This window comes from Phacochoerus africanus, chromosome 7 (genome assembly GCF_016906955.1).
Source record: "Phacochoerus africanus isolate WHEZ1 chromosome 7, ROS_Pafr_v1, whole genome shotgun sequence".
NCBI classification, from domain to species: domain Eukaryota; kingdom Metazoa; phylum Chordata; class Mammalia; order Artiodactyla; family Suidae; genus Phacochoerus; species Phacochoerus africanus.
Window position 1 is genome coordinate 21533293 of NC_062550.1, and position 21357 is coordinate 21554649.

At 49.8% G+C, this 21357-nt stretch overlaps 1 protein-coding gene and 1 long non-coding RNA gene across 2 annotated transcripts; one reads left to right on the forward strand and one right to left on the reverse strand.

Annotated features, from left to right (window-relative positions):
• Positions 1-1318: 1318 nt before the first annotated feature.
• On the reverse strand, positions 1319-14321 carry LOC125130891 (uncharacterized). The gene is made up of 3 exons (XR_007135822.1): positions 14113-14321; positions 5029-5251; positions 1319-2162 (listed from the first exon to the last, which is right to left on the reverse strand). It is a non-coding gene; the product is annotated as an uncharacterized LOC125130891 (long non-coding RNA).
• Positions 13570-21357, forward strand: HOXC13 (homeobox C13). Its single transcript, XM_047786794.1, has 2 exons — positions 13570-14284; positions 19778-21357. Exons 1-2 carry the CDS (start codon positions 13570-13572, stop codon positions 20032-20034), a joined length of 972 nt encoding a protein of 323 aa, XP_047642750.1. The 3' UTR covers positions 20035-21357.

Sequence of the window (21357 nt, forward strand, 5' to 3'; positions counted from 1 at the left end):
ACAGAGGAAGGAGACAGCACAGGGGAGGGGATGGGGACACAGCTACTCGTTAAAAGCTTTGGCCAGGAAATGGCATATCCATTCCATTGACTAAAACTTAGTCACATGGCCACATCAAACCGCAAAGGAAGCTGGGGAATGTAGTTCAGCTGTGAAGAGCTACCAGATTTGGGAAAAACAATTGCTATAGAGATCAACCCAGAAAATTCTCTTGAAGAACCAATGGTTTCACTATTGTAGAGAGCATATTTGTGAGACTATTTCTTTCTTCAAAAGGAAGATCATCACTCCCCAAAGAGACATTTCTCCAGATGGTTATATGTTGATGAACAGGGGAGAGCAAGGTGGAAGATGGGACAAAAAGAGAAGACTCTTGTGAAAGAACAAAGGTGACCACAATCAGGTGGCCATGAAGATGGAGCAACTCCTGCATCTTGCCTACTGAGACTGTCCACTTGCAAGAGACTGCTTTCTTTTCTTTTTTTTTTCTTTTTCTTTTTTTCCTTTTTTTTTTGTCTTTTTGCCTTTTCTAGGGCCACTCCTGGGCATATGGAGATTCCCAGGCTAGGGGTCTAATCGGAGGTGTAGCCGCTGGCCTATGGCAGAGCCACAGCAACCTGAGATCTGAGCCACTTCTGCAACCTCCACCACAGCTCACAGCAACGCCAGATCCTTAACCCACTGAGCAAGGCCAGGAATCGAACCCGCAACCTCATGGTTCCTAGTTGGATTTGTTAACCACTGATCCACAATGGGAACTCCTGCTTTCTACTCCCATGGAACTTCTGGCCTCTTGTGTAATGAAGATGCGCCTGAAACCCCTTGGTCTTGGGGAGCTTGGAAGTGGACACAATCCTAAAAAGCTTTTTTTTTTTTTATTATTGAAAAGAATCCAGTAGATTTTTACTACTGGACACAGAGGCCAGAAAAATCCAGTGAAAGCAGAACTGTCCTAAACAAAATCATATTTTATGTTAGATTAATTCAAAACTGAAATTAATTTTTTGGGGTCTTAAATATTTTTTCCCACATCTGTAGTTGTTTAATGATCATAACAATCCACTTTCACAGGATTTCCATCCCATAACCCGAGCACATCCCCCCACCCCCCAAACTGTCTCCTCTGGAGACTGGAGACCATAAGTTTTTCAATGTCTGTGAGTCAGCATCTGTTCTGCAAAGAAGTTCAGTCTGTCCTTTTTTCAGATTCCACATGTCAGTGAAAGCATTTGATGTTGGTGTCTCATTGTATGGCTGACTTCACTTAGCATGATAATTTCTAGGTCCATATGGTCCATGTTGCTAAAAATGCTGGTTATTTCGTTCATTTTAATGAAATTAATTTTTTAAAAATCCTTCATTCTGGTAGAATCAGAAGGCACATCTGGCATCACAAAAAGAGTTTGAATAGTTACAATTAATAAACAAGCAACACCCGCCTCTCTCAGTGTCTCACTCGTGGTGAAAGCAAAGAGCATCGCAGGATGGTTCACTGAAGGCAAAGTTTCCAGCAACTTGATCCCGTCTGTTACCTATATTTCAGGCCTCCGGCTCGCTATTAAAAATAAAAGGGCAAATTCATTCTTCCCCAGATGTGTTATTCTGCAGCGACACCCCCTACCTTATTTATGTATGTGCAAAGAGCGTTTTTGTTTTTGTTTTTCCCCTGTTCCCCTAGTTTCACTGGAGTTTTATTTTTACATTAAGCACTTTCCCTGCCGGATTTCTTGAGATGAGCTGGAACGAAGGTTGGAAAAACACACTGGGGAAGGGAGGAGGTCTGTCAAATCTCAAAGCAAAGATCAGCCAAGGCTTCCTAAGTAAAGGGAAAGGGACTTGGGGAAGAAAGAATCCGTCCTTTGGTATAGACACTTAGGGGTTGAAATCACTTCGCGCTTCTTCCAATGCCACAATGGAGCAGAACCTCTGTGGGTGAAGCTCTGGAGGGTTCGAGGTTGCAAAGGGCGACCTTTGGAGGCTTCCGGAGTCAGTAAACCCTCTGTTCACTCCCCGCCGTTCCCTTTTGCCCGTCCACGCGAAAGCCGGGTGCGAAGGCTTCAAAGATCTGGGGGGCCCCGGTGCTGCGCCCCGCGCGGGCGGGAGATGAGTGCCTGCCCGCAGCGGCCGAAGCTCTGAGGCTGCCTGGACAGGGGGCCGCAATTCTGCAAACAAACAAACAAAAAACAAAAATCAAACAAAAAAACTTCAAACAAACAAAAAAACTGCTTTGGGGAGCGATCGGCCCGGAAGGGCGAATGCGGGAAAGTGTCTCGGTTCCCTAAAGTAGAGACGTCACAGGGGGAAAGCGGCTGGGAGGATGCGCGGCCCTCGGGCGGCACCAACACATGCAAGTTTCGATAGGAAGGTTTGAAAATCTATTTCTCCCCGTTCGAAGGTTCCTCCTCCGCCGCCCGCTTTAAATCTATTCCCTTCAAAAAAAACAAAGACGTGAACGGACAGGCGCCGCCCAGTCTGGGAACTGGGGTTCTGACTCCTGCAGACTTCGTTTGGTTTGGGTTGAGAATAGGAGGATCTCCAGGACCCCGGCTGGGAGCGTAGGGGCGTTGTCTTGACCTGTGCAAACCGTCTGGGGTTCCTTCGGGGAGGGGCGCGCTCCCCCAGCTGCCCAAAGCCTCTGAAGGTTCCTTGGAGGCGGCGTCGGGACCTCTGGACCCCCGATCACTGTGGGGGCAGCACGGGGGGGAAAAAGCCCAGGACGCCACAGCCCGCACCCCTCGAAGTCGCGGCGGCGAAAGCACCGGCGGATGCACGCGGCTGCAGGGTGGGAAGGAGCGGTCAAGTTCTCAGCCCACAGCTCCGTACTCAGTTTCTGCCATTTCCTTCGCCTGATTTTGGCTGGGGGAGGTGACGTTCTCACGGGCAGACGAAGCTCCCGGGGAATTAGATCGCTGTTTGATTCCCTAATCCTTACAGCTTCCCTCAGCAATATTCCCAAGCAATGTGAACGGCCTTGGGAGAGAAGAAAATTAAATAATGCGACTGAAGTCTAAAATACAGAGCTAGAGTGAGATTATGACCCCACTGGCTTTTCTGCTGAGGATTCTCTCTATTAGCCTGTACCGCCTGGCTTGCTCTGTCCTGGAGGGCAGAAAAAGGGGCCTTTTCGCCACGAGAAGGGGGACCCTCCCCCGCAGCTTTAGATTGTTGAAACTGAAGCTACCCTGTAACCAACCAAGGTAGATTTTGGAGTTATTACAGATACTTTTCCTGTTCAAAGAGCGTGGACCTCATTCTCCAGGGTCACTCCAGTCCAGCCGCAACGGGTCACAGCCGGAAGGTTCTCTGTGGGAGTGGGCGTGGGATTGGGGACAATACTGGAAAACATCATCATAGCGAAATCGTGAAAAATTCCTACACGTTTGGATTGTGTAATTCAGGAAGAAGAGAATTCTGCTTGCTTATGGAGACTCAGCATCCCTGGAGAGGAAAAAGATGAGGCGGGGTGGGAGGAAGGAAAATCTAAGAGAGACAGGTGCAGTGTGCCCGCAGAAGGTGGAACAGGTCCTCTTGCATTTTTCCTGGTTTAGAAGAACAGAGTCTGCTTTTCTGGGGCATCAGTTCCTCCAAGGATACTGCTTCTGCTTCGATAAAAAGCATAGAGCTAGATACAGTTATCTGTCATCTGTCTATCTATCTATCTACCTATCTATCTATCTATCTATCTATCTATCTATCATCTATCCATCTATCTATCTATCTATGAAGAGAGAGAAAAAGAGAGCACAGGTTTTTTCCCTTATGTCAATAGAAAACAAATTTCTCAGCTCTCCAGTTGTTTTCTTCCCCCTTCAGGATGACTGAAGCTGGGTAGGACCACCCCCCCTCCACATAATCCTTAGGCTGAATGTGCACTTGCAGAGTGAATTTGGGGGCATCGCCCCACTCCACTTGAGTGGCAGATTCACATCCATATTCGAAGCTGGGCAGAGCATTTGAGAGATCCTTGCCGGGTTCAGATCCTAAGGAATGAGCCCTGAGAGGCCAGCATGGAGTCAAGAGGGGTGTCTCTGGACCTCACTAGAGGTGCTCCTCTTTGCACCCAGAACCCTGAGACTAGATGAGCAGTCACTCACTTTTGGGGAGACAAGGGATGGGATTGGGCTTTCTTCTTCCTAGAACAAATCACATTTGGGAAAGTTTTTTTTTTTTTCCTCAAAGATGGGGCTAAGTTTTAAAAGGTAGTGAGCCCATGTTTCTTACTGGCAATGTTTGAAGAGAGAAATTCACCACGATTTATGTGCCTGTCCCTACTATTTAAAGCACAGAGCAGTCTAGAGAAAAAACTTAATATCAAAAATCTGTAGACCTACAGTGCACCAGGTTCAAAAATACAACTGAAATATGCCCAGCAGTTATAGTGATATCGTCATCATGACTTTCTACATGAAATATTTCGTATGTATTATATGAGCAAATGGCAACACATAGCCACCCAGAAATGAATACTGAGATACATCTGAATAATTTGCTTTCCTCCTTTACTAACTAAGATTTACCCAGCTTTGCAGCAGCTCTCATAGCTTTTCTGCCTCTGGCCTCTAGCCCTTCCACCCACCCACCCATTTCTCCCCACTTTTTTTGGGGGGAACAAAGGACTCTCTTGACTTTTTGGGAAAAATCTTTATAAGCGTATGCTTTTTAAAATTCATTTCCTTTTCCCAAGACTGGCCATAGGGAATAGAAAATGGGGGGGTTGTCTTTCCCCATTTAGGAGGTACCCTTTCCACAGGAACAGACAGACAGGCTGAAAGAATGAAGGGAAAGCTGGCTGATTCTTGGACTTGGCAGCGGTGGTTATTGACAAAAATCTGCAGTCAGGATATGTCCTAGTAGATAAGCACAGGAGTTCCTAGGGGCAAAAGGACCCAACTTCCACAACCGCCAGATCGGTTTGCACCAGCCAGCCCCTGAATGCCAGGCACCCACGTCAGCCCGTGCTTCACCACACGCCCAGAGCTCTCTGGGATCTCATAAGAGTCTGCTGTGCCCCACGAATAATGTACCCACCTGTGTGCTCAGCTCTCAGTGCCCATAGAGTGCGGGTAAGTGCATCAGTCAGGATTATGGGAGGGATCGTGCCTGGCTCGCCGGTTTGACTCTGTTGCCCGGGAGGGGAGCTTCCCGAAGCAGACACACATCCTGCTGTCCTCCCGGGTCGGCCATGTAGTGTCCTGTGTGGATGCGGCTTTTCGCCAAGCTTAAGCTTGGTCGGAGTTAGTGAAGTCGAATGCTAAATAATTATTACACATAAAAACAACAACAACAAAATCAGCCTATTAAACTAAATGAAAGAACTAAGGCTTGGGAGCAATCCAGAAAGAAAAGAGAAAGGAATTTGATGTTGGCGCCACATTTCCAACGGAGCCAGGCAGCCGAGGCTGCGCGGGCTGAGGGGACTCGCCAATCCAGGCTCCAGAAGTGACCCGAATCTCCGAAAATCTAAGTAGAGGGGGGAAAACATGGCACTGAAAGAACAGTGCCAATGCCGGGAATCTGCCAAGTTTGGCGAGATGGCAATTTGGTTTCTGGCAGGCGCATGATTCCGCTAAGTGATGGCTGGGGGAGAAAATGGGTCTAGGAATTATATGCTGCATAGTTACTCCCGGATAACCCCAGACAGGGTGTTTCTATTCTCGAAAATCAGATTTTTAAAGAAAAGTTTAAATGAAAAGCACTTCTGCCTCACATATGCAGGAATAGCATCTCTGCTTAACCGCTAACTGCATCAGAGAAAACACTGGTGGAGGTGGGTTAACAAATGTGTCTGTGTCAATATATATCCTTACCCACAAAACCGTACACCCATCAAACCCCACACGCACATCTCAGCATGGGCATGAAGACAAGAAAGCCTTACAGTCTTTTTAATTTAAACATGACTGTGTTTCATGTTCAAGGGAAATTTTTAAAAAATCTTTACAAAAATTACCTAATTATATGGCGATGGGTATCTGAGGACATATATCTTACATTAATATCTATCCAAAGTTCCCTTAACATCTAATAAAGCATATATTATATACTTATTTGTCTAGAGATGATAAGTCTATAATAGATGAAAGAGAAATAAATCTGTATTACTTCTTTGGAGAGAAATTCATTAATAAGCCAAGCACTGAAAAGAGAGTTACAAGTGCTTCAAACCACAAATGCAGATTCTAGCAGAAAAGGGTTTTCCTAAGGCCTCAGGGTGAGAAAGGAATTGTAAGGAAACAAGGTTTCTTTAGTGTCTTAGGACTAGCGTCTCCGCAAGACTTGAAGATGTTTTTTTCTCCTATCCATTTGCATAGAGTGGCTCAGTCGAAGGACAGGTCACCCCTGCAGAGAGCTGGAGTTGAAGGATTCACACGGGGTCTTCCCCAAGCTCAAACCCTGACTGTGTTTCCGTTCCTTCCACCTCTACCCCATCAGCCTGCCCCCACCAGCACCCCAGCACCCCAGGGTCAAGCCAACTTGTAAATGTCTCCATGCTCTATTCGTGTTCCTCAGCATGTGTACTACCCAGTAGTGCCCCAAAGCCAAGACCCAGAAAGGCCGAAGGCCATCAATTGAGAAGCCTGGGGTGGTCTCTATACCGTGAAAGATATTTCTTCTTTTCTGAGTTAAATGTTCTCTGTTGATATGAGGGAGTGTGGTAATCTTTGGGAAAAGAAAAAACGGATGTCCCCATCCTCCTTTCTAGTTCTTTAGATGTCATCCACTTTCTTCATGTACAAGTCAACACCAAAACTAAGAAAAAAATTCTTCTGAATACTCCCTAGGGAAGGAGAAATTTGGGTGACAGGAGGCAGTGAGGGAAGGAGGATCTGCCAGCTCCCTCCCTAAGGATGTCATAGGAATAGTTTCCCTTCAGTCTGTAAAATGTCACCAAATTATATCTTTTTAGGAAGATGGAATTCATTGTCACCAGCAGGAATCTCGTCCCAAGTACCCAGACACTCAATCTCCCTCCTGCCTTTTTCCTCCATAGATCCCAAGCAAGATTGGCCATTTTAGCAAAGAGGGGTTCCTCTCCTTTTGTTGAGTCTTGGGTTTTCATTTCATTCTTTTTTTGGAGGTAGGAAAATTAAATTTTCTTTCTTCTGTCAAGGCATCTTCTGAAGGTCCTTTAATTTCTGGTGTCCGGCTCAATTATTTTCAAATTAGAATGAATCTTCTGCTGTGATTTCTTAAGGGTATCTGATCAGGGGGAGAACTAGGCTGTAATCCATTAGAATAATTTTTCTCCTTCCTCTTGATGAAATATACATACATCCTCCACCATCTGCCTCTAAATTCCAGGTCCCGGTATCACAGTGGCTTTGAGGGCAGTCTTTCACCTAGTTAGAGATGAAACATCCAGCCCTTCAGTAATGCTTTTTGCATTTGGTCACTCTTTGGGACGGGTTAAACAGTCCATTCTGATCCAGAAGAATGCTGAATTGTGGTCCACCACCCCTTCTGAGAAAAATGTTATTTTCCATTATCTTCTTTTAAAGTAACTGAAAATTTTCAAGAAACAGAAAGAGAGAGCAAGAGATAGAGATAAAGAGATAGATGATAGGTAGATAGATGGATAGATACATGATAGATAGATAGATAGATATAGAGAGAGAGAGATTGGTCTGTCTCTTTTCTAGAAGCCCCACATTTAAACTTTAAGAGATGGAGGAAATGATCAAAAGTGATAAATACCTTTTCCAAGCTTTCGGCTTGTTGGCTTTCTGAACAAAAGGGCCTGCCGTAGTTAGATCTCTGCCAGGAAGCCAAATCCAGCCCCCAGCAAACAGTCTTCCACCTCTTCCCCAGCCCCCCTCAGCTCCCTGTCTAACTTGAAAATGAACTTGGACTTCCCTCTCAGACAGGCCCTAAAACCAGGAGAGATTTTATTTGTCTGTTTTTCGAGGGCTTTCTAAAAGGAGGAGGTGTTGATGGGGGGAAGGACCCTCTCCCACTACAGAGATGGGGTGGGGGTAGGGGTAGGGGTTCTGGAGCAGCAAGAAGGGGAAGAGATGCTTTGTTAATTTCTTAACTCTGTGTTTATTCCCAGAACTACTTCTATCAGAGGGGGGTGGAGGAGTGCCAGTGACAGGCTATGCTGCCAAAAAGAAAAGGGAATAGGAGGGATGAGGCTTAGGAAAGAGATGGAGCTGGGGAAGGAGAGGGTGAGGAGAGCTGGGAAGGGTCTCTGTGAAGAGCTCCGGCGGCCAGGCGGAGAGTTGGGAAGCAGTGGGAGAAAGAGGGCTGAGGCAGGGAACTTAAAGGCTCCTGGAAGAGACCCCTCCATGGAAGGGGCTATCTGATCTCCCTGCTCAAGCCCAGTACCACAGACAGGGTCTGTGATTGGAGGAGAATCCAGGAAAAGATTGGCGATGGTAGCCTAAGCCTGGAACTGCATGTGGATCCTTACAGAACCAGAGAGGGAAATTTGGTGTGACTTCCCAAGACTTCGGCCAGCACTGCAGTCCGAAATTGACAGCAGAAGGGAGTGAATTTCCCTGATGACATGACTAGGGCTTGGGGGCAGGCAAGTTTGGGTTTGAGAGTGGAAAACTGAAACTAGGAGCAAAGTGGTGCTTCAGTCCATCCTGGTCCCATCTTCTCTCAAGCTGGGGGCCCAAGGAGAGAAAAAAATAAAGGTGGAAGATGCCAGGATGGCAGCCACTGTCCAGGAGGTGAGTCCCAGACTGGGAGGAGAGGTCTTCGTCGCCCTCCTCTGAGTCCAGGCTGTGAGGGTGGAGAGATTAAGGGAAAGCAGGTTCCAGAGGGATCCAGGAGCCTTGGGGTGACATCTGCACACTCCTTGGGCCACCCTGGACCTTTCAGAGCCCAGTGAGGTGGAGGGAAAGAGGTGAGGAAGGGACTGGGCAAGGCCAGGGAGCCTCAGGATCAGCCACTTTTCCTGCCTTTCCCACCTTTACCACCCTTTGCAACCCACTGGGAATTTCCTCTGAGCATGCTGAAGGCTCTGCCCACGCAGTCACAATCTCCGGGGTCCCTCCCATGGCCCCTCCACCCCCAACCTTCCTATGAGTGGCCTCTCCAGCCCAAATACCCCTTTCTTTACTACATAGCTCAAGTCGCATGTCCTCTGTCCTTCACAAATCTCCCCTTCCATCCTGCCTGCAGCCTGGGTCCTGGACAGGAAAGGGCCCCCCAAACTCTATGCCCAACCACCAGGGCCCCAAGTCTGGGCGAGAATCCAGACCCCATGGTGGTAAGGCTCTTTGTTCTTCTGCAGCCTCAACCCACCCCCTCCTTTAAAAAAAAAAAAAACTGGAATTTCTCCTATAAAAGGGGGGGGGCAGGAGCTTCAGAGCTTCAAGCTCTTTTTTTTTTTTCCCCCCTGGGGAATATGGAGGAAACAAAATGCGGGCGGGCAGGGGGGAGGGAAATTAATTGATGCTTAATTTCTGGAGAAGGGAGAAAGCAATCTGGGACACTGAATAAGGAGCACAGCAACCTCATCCTTCTCACCCTTCTTCCTAGCCTGGTATTCAAGCTCTACCCAGCTTTCACGTGTGTGTGGCAAGCTTGCAGCTCCTGCAGCAAATTCTGCTAACTTACCCCTCAGACTTGGTCTCTACCACACGGGGCCAGAAATTCCACCCCTCAACTTTAGAAAGACACAGGCATCTACCTTTTCATTTTCCTGGTTATTTTCCTGGGGGCTATCTAAGCAGAGAGCAGGATGAGCGTATAAATTGTGCATCCAGAGAAATAAACAGACCAGCAGAGATCTTTATTTGAAGCGAGAGGGTTTCGGAGAGGGCTTAGGCATCTTCAGGAATATATTTGGGCCGTGTCCACAGGGGCAAGTGGAACAGTGCATGGAGCCTGCCCACGGTCCCAAGCCCACAGGCCAGACGCATGCACATACAAGGTGCAAACACGCGCTTGCCCACTTCCAGCGAGAAGCCACACTGAATATCTCCTTTATATGTTGGAGCCTTTGAAAAAAACAATTTCGTAACTGAACTTAGCTGGGAATTCAGTCCAGCAGAAGAAGCTGGGGGCAGAGGGGCTTCGGAGGCCTCGCCATCACAAACGTTTCCTTCGGAGAAAAGAGCAGAGGGGAGCCAAGGGCTTCTCCACCAGGCTGGAGGGGCCTTTTTCCATTTTTCTTTGGTGTGATGACTTGTTCCGTCCTTGCAGCACAGCTAGACACCACAGGGTCGCATTCCTATTCATTTCTCTTGATTTCCTCTCAACTAGCTCTGTCTTCCAGATCCATCGCCCCATCCGCCAAGCCCCGGGCGAGCCGAGGTGTGGCCGAGTGGCGAGGGGTGAGCGTCGGAAGCCGAGGGTTTCAGCGCCCGGCTTTCAGGGGCAGGATCGTCTCATCGCCTCGGAGATGTAATTACTACGTTTCCAGGAGTGCAGATTCTCCTGGAGTGTTTCATTTGCTTTTATTTGTGTCTCAGCGAGATCCACTTTTTTTTTTTTTTTTCCGGGGGAGGAGAGAGAAGCGACCCCAGGCTTCAAGTTAATTCACCAACAAGGCTCTACGTTGAGCTGCCGCCCGCCCGCAGGCTCTCGCCTCGCCGCCTCTCCCCCAAGGCTCCGGCTCCGGGCGCGCCCCAGTCCTGGAGCCGGTCGTTTCAGACGCAGAAGGTCTTAGAAAAAGAGTCTGCGGATGCTTCTCCAAGGCTTTCAACGCCCTGAACTTTCCCCACCAGTCTTGCCACTCTCTCAAGTCTCTGGAGGAACCTACATCTTCTTCTGCTGGTCTTCTTGAGGAAGGAAACTTTTCCCTCTTTTTCCTCTCATCGCTAAATTTTGGCCGCATAGCGGCCCTAATAAATGGAATTGTAAAATTGCTGGGTTAATTAAATCTATATCTCATTGCAGTAAGAATAGTTAATGCCCTTATATAAACCTGGAAAAGAACATGCTATTAATTTTATTTATTGCTGGGTCTCCTGTACCCAGAACCTTTCTGCTGTTCTGCCCCCTCCTCCCAAAGGCCGGGCGTCTGTGACTTTGGGTTCTGGCTCCTGAAGACGCATTTGGTGTTGGGCTAGACTATTCCCCGACCCCGGGAGGAGCCTCAGGAATGGGGTGGCCATTTCAGGCCCTTTGTTTCTCCCCATACCCCACACAGCCCTGTGCTCTTCTCAGGGGTTCTCCACTTGTACCCTCATCACGCACTTTACAGGAGAGGAAGCTGGGGCCTCCGCACCATCCCTACACCTGCAGCTGGAAGAAAAAAAGAAAAAAAAGCACCCCTCACCACCCACCTACCCCCACCAGCCAGGATGCACACAGGCTGACTTGGGGCCAAGGTCACGAGACCCAGTCTAGCCTAGCCAGGCCATGTTTGCTTTCCTCCTTTTACCTTGACCTTGGGACTCCGGAGGCACAGAAGCCAGTTCCCAGAAAGACCCACCTCCACCTTGGCTCCTCTCTTTTCTCTCCACCGTCATTGCCCTCCACACACACTCAAGCTTGCTGGTTTACGGCTTATGTTTCCAAACTTCCCAATGTATTTTTTCTCCTACTTCCAGCCCAGCCTGAAGCCTGCTTTCTGGATCTCTGAGTTGACCCTTCCAAATGAAGATCATACAGATAAGGATTACGTTTCTTACCCTAACTCACCCACGCCAGCCAGGGCACTCTCTGTTGTCAAGTACCACCTTCCCTCTATGGTGGCGGCAAGAAGGAAGGTGGCCTGTGGGCCAGATCTCCACACAGACCTAGCCATTTGCTCTTGAGTTGGAAAAATCCAGTGGGTTCGGCTAAACCTGGGGCTATTGCCTGGCCACGGCCTGTGAGCTGTCTGGACAGGAGCACCCAGCATTTAAAATCTGTGGTAGAGGCAGGAAAGAGGGAGATGCTGCAGCCCCTCTCCCCTCTTTTTTCTCTTTCTCTTTCTAACCTCTTCTCCTCAGGGAGGCCCTGTGCTGAGAGAGAACTTGGCTCAGTTCCAGAGACGCTCCCTAGAAAGGGGTGCCTCCACTGAGGCACCAAATTGAGCACAGGAAGCCAGGCAAATCCGGAGATGGGGAGGAGAGAAGAGTGGAGCTTTTTAGAAAATCAGTAAGTTGGTGTTAATTTTTTTTTCTTTGAAATAACGGGTAATTTCAAAGCATCACAACACTTCACATTAAAAGGAAGTGATCCCAAGAATGTCATGGGAGCTAAAGTTGGGGTTATCCAGCTGCTGGGAACAGCGGTTGTTCCTGACTCTGCCACTGACCAGGCTCAGCCCAGGCGGCGGAGGACAGAGGCAGATCTGTGGGGCTGGGGTAGGGCCTCCTGGAGTCTCCCAGGGTAGCGCCTGGGTAATATCCCTCCAAACGGGTAGTGCTGCGAACTCTCCTTCATCCCACATTTCCTTTTGTACCGGGATCTGAGAGCTCGAGCTCTTGATCTCATCCAGCCGTCCTAGGCTTTCTTGGACTGAATCCCCGTGCCCCCCTCCCACTTCTTTGAAAAACCTTCCTCCGAGGCGTTTAATTGTATATTGAAATACCAGTCCATGCTATTGCCCCCATTTCTCTCCTTTATTCTATCTCATTTTTTCATTGAGAGCATCCTGCTCTCCGAGCGGTGATGTTTGTGTTTGTGCTTGGGTCCTCTCTCTTTGCCCTCTCTGCTCCGCTGAAAGAAGACCTGCAGTCACGGAGCCTACAAGCGTGTCCCTCTCAGGCGATTAGGGCTTTGGGAAAAGTGGCTGAAAGTCGAAATGGAAACACAATCCCGGCGTCAAAGTCTCGCTGCTCGGTGTCGGGTTCTTTCCAGCCAGAGCTCCCTGGGAGTCAGCCAAGGCCAGAGCCAGGGCTCCGCACGCACTGCTTGTGCGCTTCCGCCTGCTTTCTAGTTTTTTTTTTTTTTTAAGAAAAAAAAAACTGATGGTGTCTCCCCCACCCTTAGCGCCAAGCCTCAATCCAGTCACAGCGATCTTTTTGGGTAGGAATCGGTCTGCCTCATCCACCTCCTAAGCCTTGGGGGAGGCGCCCAGTAACTGTCCAGGTTGCTCCAGACCCCTTTGCGTCGGCCAAATCCAGCCTCCCCCTCCTTACTCACCCTCCCCCGGGCCTGCCGGGGGCGTTGCCCTGTCCCTTTAAATCTCCCAGCTCCCTCCTCTTTGCCCCTCCTGAGAGCCAATCAGCAAAGACTTCTTCCCTTTCACCCCGCCCCACCTCTGGGGGGTGGGAACCCCAGGAGATCCACCCGGGGCATCACGTGCGCATGCCGCGTCACTCGGGCGCGAGAGGGTAGCAGAGGGGAGGAGGGATGGAGCCGGTGATTTCTTAATGAAGTGTCCCCGCATGCGTGGAGGGTGTGAGGGGAGCGAGGTGGAAGCTCCGGGAGGAGGAGGAGGGGAGGGGTGGAGAGGGAAGGGAGGAGGGGAGGGGTGGAGAGGGAAGGGAGGAGGGGAGGGGTGGAGAGGGAAGGGAGGAGGGGAGGGGTGGAGAGGGAGGGGAGGGGTGGAGAGGGAGGGAGGAGGGGAGGGGTGGAGAGGGAAGGGAGGAGGGATGGGGGAGGGGAAAAGGGAGCGAGGTGTCTCCCTAGCTCGCAGCCTCTGGCAAGTGGAGTTTTTAAAAAGCTCGAGCAGATCATGTCATGACGACTTCGCTGCTGCTGCATCCGCGCTGGCCGGAGAGCCTTATGTACGTCTATGAGGACAGCGCGGCGGAGAGCGGCAGCGGCGGCGGCGCGGGCGGAGCGGGGGGCGGCTGCAGCGGAGCGAGCCCCGGCAAAGCCCCGAGCATGGACGGGCTGGGCAGCAGCTGCCCAGCCAGCCACTGCCGCGACCTACTTCCGCACCCGGTGCTGGGCCGCCCGCCGGCTCCCCTGGGCGCCCCTCAGGGCGCAGTCTACACGGACATCCCGGCCCCGGAGGCGGCGCGCCAGTGTGCCCCGCCGCCGGCGCCCCCCACCTCGTCCAGCGCCACCCTGGGCTACGGCTACCCGTTCGGTGGCAGCTACTACGGCTGCCGCCTGTCGCACAACGTGAACCTGCAGCAAAAACCTTGCGCCTACCACCCGGGCGATAAGTACCCCGAGCCGTCGGGCGCCCTGCCCGGTGACGACCTGTCCTCCAGGGCCAAGGAGTTCGCCTTCTATCCCAGCTTCGCAAGCTCCTACCAGGCGATGCCTGGCTACCTGGACGTGTCGGTGGTGCCTGGGATCAGCGGGCACCCGGAGCCGCGTCACGACGCGCTCATCCCCGTCGAAGGGTATCAGCACTGGGCTCTCTCCAACGGCTGGGACAGTCAGGTGTACTGCTCCAAGGAGCAGTCGCAGTCCGCCCACCTCTGGAAGTCTCCCTTCCCAGGTAAGGAAGGGGCTTGAGCGCCGTTGCCGCCGCCGCCGCCGCCAGGGATCCCTCCCCGCCCCGCCTGCCCCGGGGCTCCGCGCCCCAGCCACCCCCGCCGTCTGGCCCCGGCGCGCCGGCTCTGCTGGGCTGCCGAAGGAGCCGGCCGGGCGAGCTGCGCTGAGGAATGCGCCGGGGAAGAAATCTGCTCCGACACGTTCCCTGGAGCTGCCGGGCGGAGAGTGAAGCAATCACAGGCGCCCGAGCGCCGGGCCGCCGGCTCCGCTCCAGTCGGGAGCTCGCCTCCTCCTCCCCCAGCGGGCTCCAGGCTCATGCGCGGCGCTTGGCCCCCCTAAGTCCGCTTCCGGCCAGGAATGGGGGTGGAGTGGGCCTCGGGTGCCTTGGAACCCAAAACCAAAGGGACAGAACGCTCACCCCCCCCCCCAAATAACTGGGGAAAAAATGACAACCCCCAAACATTATCTACCTGAATTTCCAAGATCCTTCAGACAGTGGACGGTTTTTGTTTTTTTGTTTTTTTTTTTAAGTTGGGGTCTAATTTACTGGAATCCACAGAAATATAAGATGTTATCTTTTTTATTTTCTTGTTTTATTTTAAGAATTCGGCCATGAATTTCCTGATTGTTAAAAGAGCAGGAGGGCTAAAAATCTCTGGATAGGGTGTGAAGAGAAGGGAATTAGCATCTCTCTCCTGGGATATAAAATTCTTTGCCTTCCTGAGCTCCAATCCTGTGGGTACTCGTAGTGCCAACCCCCTCACCAAATGTGGGGGACAAGGAGAGTTACCCGTGCCTGAGACAGAAAGAGAGGAGTGAGGCTAAGAGGTTGGGGGAAGGAAGGTCTGTTTTGGGGGGATCTGAGGTCCAGGCCCAGGCTGAAGACCCTTCTGTCTTGTATATGGGTGGAGGGCTGGTATTCATGGGCATTCTGTTCTCTTTCCAATTGAGGCTGTCTCTGTGCCTCTGTACCTGAGGGGAACCCCACCACTTCCCAGGGAAAGAGATCAGTTCCAGGTTTCTCAAAACCACATCAGGAGCTTTGGATTCAGCCCTGTGTTGGGAAAGCAAGATTCAGGGTCTAGCTAATCTAGAGCTTGAGTCCGCTCCAGCTCTAAGCGGAACTCAGTGAGAGAGGGCTGACTGGCTCCATTCTGATGCCTACGGGGTCCTAGGGGCATGAACAGCCTTATATGTCTCCCCATACTGCCCAGAGGGCCCCCAGCTCTACAAGTGAACCTAGAGACATTTTCACTGGGAAATATAGACCCTGAAGCTCTCCTAAGGGTGGGCCTAAAATTCCTCTGCATCTGGGGTTGGGACAAGGGTAGGGGGTAAATTTAATTATTAAAAAAATACCAAATGATGTTCAGAAGTATAGCAAATAACATTCTTGTAATTGTTATAAAATTACTTACGATAATGCAACCGACTACCAAGGTGGAACCCACACTAGATGACCCATTTCTGGCTGCCAGAAGATGGATGATTGAATTTTAGTACATGGTATCATGCATTACCTCCTCTGCATTGATTATAATAATTTGATGTTAATATGATTTCTGTTGCCTACCTAACATGAAACATATAATAATACTTCTTTAGAAGACAGGAGAGTCATATGTAGATAAACAACAATGTCCTGTGGAGATATGGTCCTTTAGTTCCTCATCTGACCCAAACGGGAAGCACCTTAGGATGGGGGTCCAGCGGGAATTCCTGGAGCATTAGTAGCCCAGTAGCCCGCAGTCAGCAGGCTACACTAAGGGGCTGAAGGGCAGAAGAGCAGATGCCCACCAGGCCCACCGTGGGCAGGTATAGAGCCATGGGCAGTGGGTTTGTCCTGAAGAGGGGACAAGAGGGACCTGCTCTGGTGTCTCCATGTATGTGCGGGGAGCAGGGTGGGAGTGAGGGATTGAAGAGATGCTCGCTCAGAAATACCTTTGAACAAAATAAATGGGTTCCCAGAAAGAAAACTTGCTAAAAATAAATACTTCTTGGTCACAGCCTCCTAGAGAAAAATATTTTTGAAATTAAAAAAAAAAAAAAAACAAAAAAAACACAGCCCAACTGAGATTTAATACACTTGCAAATTACTGCATGGAAATGGATATAAAACCCAGTGTGTCTCAGCAGCTGTGTGCTCACATACTCCCTGTGTGGAAACAGAATCTGGGCCAGTGTATCTCAGTGAGTGCAGAGGTCCAGGCAAAAGGCAGATGAGAAAGAAATTATCTTCAGACACCCTCCATCTTTCTACCCACACAGAGATCTTTTAGAAGTAGTGAGATTTCCAGATAACTCTGTCTATGCAATTGTGGTTTGTTCGGCAGCATCTAGGCATAAACACTACTGTCTCTCTTCAGCGCCTCTGGCTCTGAGAAACCTCCTCTGTGGCAGTCTGGGCTGGTGCAGGAGACGAAGGCAATTGTTCAGAAAGATCTAGATAATTATGGCCAAGATGAGTTGTGGCTTCTTCCTTCACGCAATTATACAGACCCTTGCTTCACTGTTTTGTTTTGTTTTTTTTTTCCTTCCTGTAGTGAGTGTAGATTTTTTTTTTTTTAATTTTGACACAGAGAGACAAAAATTCCAAGAGAGAATCAGATAGAAGGGGCAGGGGTGGTGAGGGGAGACAGGGAGAGACAGAGACAGGATCTGGGGAGAGTGCCATAGAGAGAAGGAAATAATGGGCTCTTTGGGCCATGCTGGAAGTCTCCACTGACAAGCCTTTGGATTTTGGTTGAGAAGAGCAGCAAGGATTTCTAGATAAACAAAGTCCTCCTCAGAGCCCAGAGCCCTGGTGCGAGAGTCAGTGGTCAAGAGCGAGGGGCCAGTAGGAACCTGTACACAGGACCCCAAGAGACAGCTGTGGCTGAGCATTGATCTGATTTTTACTTGTTCCTCAAAAGCGCCTATTACTGTTCCCAGGTATGAAATGGGGGGGGGGGGGGTGCGCGCGTGCGCACTCTAGCGCTCTGAGGGGAGATTTAGGAAAGGTTGATTGTCAAATTAATCACCCAGTCGCCTGCTTACTTTGGGCAGCACAGGCCTAAGCTTCCAGATATTTCCACATCTGTAGATCCCACTTTCTTTCAGACAAGAAAGCAGACAAGGAAAAGGGGCTTCTTTGAAGGTCTATCCCCAGGAGGCCACGACAACCAGCAGTTTGGTCTGATCCACGAAATCCTTGGCCACATCAACCCTTGGCATCCGGTAGAGAAAAATAACCAATTTAGACCAGTTACCTGGTTTTTGAAACTGCTTTTTTAGAGTTGGTTCATTGGAAATTGATAGTTGAGGTTTAGGAGACCCAAAATTGGGTAGGTAATTGTAAGCATTTCCGTCAAGTGACGTTGGGAAAAAAACAAAAAAAACAAAAAAACCCACAAAACCCAGGGAGAATAATCTGGTTCATTCAGGAACCCAAACCTACTTTTATCCCATTTGCTTTCCAGGGGAAAGGAGGTATTTTAAAGCTAAATTGTACCAGGTGGTCTGTTTCCATTTTAGAACTTTACTGTGTCATTATGCTGAGCCAGAAAATCTGGGTTTAAAATCTGGCTCTGGGACTTATTTTACCCACCCTCCGCCTCAGATTCCTTAGTTTGTAAAATGGGGTTTTATAAAATAACACTGAAAAAAAAAGTTTTGAGGATTAAAACAAAAAGCCTCATGGTATCCTTACTTACCTTCTCGGTTTTACTCTTGTTCTAGAATCATCAGTGTCTCGAACCACAGCTAGATCTGTAAAAATAAAAACACACTTGGGAACTGAGAGACTTTGAAAACAATGATCTTATACAAAAAAATCCTTTTTAACCTCCAGGATCTGTTCTGCTAAAGGGAAGTGGTTTTGTTTTTCCGATTTTAAAAACAAAACAAAACTTGGCCTATCCCTACACAGGCAGAGCAAAGTGACAAGGCCAACAATTCTTCTGAGAAAATGAAGAGCGCCAAATCAGACCACTGGAACCCTCCCCCCTCTCTTATTTTTTTCTGTGCATTTTATTTTCCCCGGCATTTGATGGTGACCCCTCCTCTCCCCATCCTGCATAGACGAGGGTCCCTGGGAGAGAGCAGCCCCCCAAAAGAAAGGGTATAAGGAAAGGTGTCCCATCAAGGTGGGGTGGGGTGCGAACAAGCATTTCCGGAAGAGCTTTGTGAACAAAGACATTCTAGGCTGTGCCTGCATTTCCGAAGGGCAGTGAGGATAAAGGGGAAACTCCAGATAGTCAGTGCTCCTCATGGGCTTCTGCACGAAGAAGTCAATTACATTTAAAAAATGGAGGGAGTTAATGCAGATACTCTCCCTAGTTCCCCGCTTCCCCTTGCAAGTGTTGTTATGACCCTTTTAATTGACATGGAGGGTGACGTGGAAGGGGGGATATGAGACACACTGCCTTTAGATCCTGTGATATTCTGAGAGCATAAAGACATTGAACTCGTAGTGGGATGACAAGATATTTAGAGTTTAGGATTAGGATTCCTGCGTGAGAGGGAGTCAGTTTCCTTCAGCCTCGGAGGAACGAAGAGGACTGGGAATCGGAGCAGAATTTGCTATTTTGGCAAGTGGACAATGGCGGGGGCTCGGGAGGGGCGCTGATTTCTTTTTACAGAAGACTTATGTGAACAGCTGGTTTTAACCCAAGCAGGGCTCTCTTGGTGGGCACACTTCTAGGGACCTGATGCCCTACCTCTCAGGACTAGGACTTCCCACTTTGGATGTTGTTAAGTGACTCATAACATGGGTCTCCTAGAGATCGGCTCCCAAGCAGTCTGCCTCCCCCTGGACACTTTTCTTCTTCTCTCTATCTGTTGCTGTTGGCCTCAGACTTCTAGGGTAGAGCCAGTGACCAAAGGCATGAGGCCCCCCCACCCCCATGGGTGGTCTGTGCTCATTGAAACTGTCTCTCTGCCCATCATGCCCTGCCCTCCCTCAAAGGTACCAAAGAACAGCTTCCTCTGATAATGGAGCAGAGTATAAACTGACCGATGTTCAGATGATCTAACTGCAGGAAGGAGAGATTGTCCTGAATACCTGCAGTCTTGCAGGCTGGCAAACCGAGGTGGAATTTGGAGGGACCCCTCTAAGGGAATGAGGAGTCTAATAAGGAGTGCTGTGCAGAGCCACATTGGAGGCTGAGGCCAAAGGAAAAATGGAATGTATTTTAAATATTTATTTAAAATTTTGATATTTTCATCATGGGAGGGTTTTTTTGCATATATATATTTAAACATTGCATTCATATATAATTTGATTGCTGACTTTTAAAATTTGCATCAGAAGCAATACCCCAGCGTCCTCACCTTAGCCATGGCCTTGCTAATAACAGGGGTGCAAAGGATTTGGGGACCGTCCACGCTCCCGCTTTGAGTCCCTGCTAGAACCTTGCGCCTCTGCAGCCGCGCAGCCTCACGGCCCCTCGTCCGCCGGTCCTGGGTCCCGCCTTGCGCGACTCACTTCCTACCTCTCGCCTTCTGTCTCTTCCCGCAGACGTGGTCCCCCTACAGCCCGAGGTGAACAGCTACCGGCGCGGGCGCAAGAAACGCGTGCCCTACACCAAGGTGCAGCTGAAGGAGCTAGAGAAGGAGTATGCGGCCAGCAAGTTCATCACCAAAGAGAAGCGCCGGCGCATCTCGGCCACCACGAACCTCTCGGAGCGCCAGGTCACCATTTGGTTCCAGAACCGGCGGGTCAAAGAGAAGAAGGTGGTCAGCAAATCGAAAGCGCCTCATCTCCACTCGACCTGACTCACCCCTGGGCCGCCCGCCCCGTCTATTTATGTCGCCGATTTGTAACATATCCAAACCCACCGAAGGACGCTCCTCGGGTGCAGACAAATATTTAATATTAACCAGAAAGAGGAACTGCTCCCGGAGGCTGAGAATACCAGAGGGTGCGCTCTGTCGCCCTCTACTCCCCACCCCCCTCCTCAACCCCCCACCACCCCTGTGCACATGGGACCTGCCGCCCTCAACTGCTTTGGAGGTGGGTCCGGGTGGACTGCGGGAGGCAGGCGGTGGCCTCCTCTCCCTCTGACCCTCAACCCCCTCCACACCCACCTGCCTTGCCAGAAAGCCCAGTGGCAGCGAAGAGCCTGATTCCAGCCAAAGCAGAGTTGGGGAACGCTGAAGGACCCCATTCTTGCCTCATCCTTTACACAGGCAGGTACACGACCCTTCTGAGGGTGCGGCCAGGTGCAGGACCTGGCGAGCTCCTACTTTCCTCCCAGTCCCTCCTCTGCTCCCTGTCCCTGGCACTCCTTAGTTAGGCAAGATTTCCCAGTTAAGATTTTCTGTGCATATTTTAAAAGTCACATTAATATGAATGATAAGTATTAGGGATCTGGCATCGTGATTGGAGTACAGACCGGACAGCGCTTAGGTTTTCTTTCTTTCCTATCCGTTTCAACAAAAGCTGGAACTGGCCAAGGAGCTACCTACCCCTGCCCCCTCTCTCAACCAAGAGACTGAGTTTCTCTGGAGCCAGTGCTGGCCTCCTCCAGCAGTTGGTTCTGCTTCTCAGTCAACATGCGGAAATCCCGGGAAGACAGAAACTCCCACCACGCTGCTAAATACGTCTTCTCTCTTTCTCTCTCTATAGTGAGGCTGAGGATCAGGCCAGGCACAGAAGCGGAGTGGTTTTGTTTTGTTTTGTTTTGTTTTTTGTTTTTCCTAGGGAAAGGATGAGCTTCTCTTCCAAGGGGATGGAGAGCGGGTCCCCCAGCAGATTCCCTCTCCAGCCGCTTCTCCATCCAGGCAGCAGCTGAGAAGGCCTCACACTTTCACTTTTACTCATTGTCCAGAGGAAGGCAGTTTTCCTCCAGGAGGCCAAAATAACTGGCTCCCAAGTAGCCAGCTAATGTAGATGCTGCCCAGCATTTCCCTGCTCAAAGGCCAACTTGGTGCTGGGGAGTTGGGGTCACCTTCTCCTTTCCTGCTGGCGCATTACAAATCAGTGTTCTTTTGAAAGTCATCAGAAATAGGCTTTTTAAAAAATATTGTGTATCTGTATATAGTATTGTGATGTCTGAATGACAATGTACTGAATGCAAAAAGGAAAAAAAAATAACA

Bases quoted from the DNA above. Each gene is read 5' to 3' on its own strand.
- HOXC13 (XM_047786794.1), top strand. From the start codon at position 13,570: ATGACGACTTCGCTGCTGCTGCATCCGCGCTGGCCGGAGAGCCTTATG. The intron at 14,285-19,777 runs GTAAGGAAGGGG...CTCTTCCCGCAG, and splicing joins CTGGAAGTCTCCCTTCCCAG to ACGTGGTCCCCCTACAGCCC.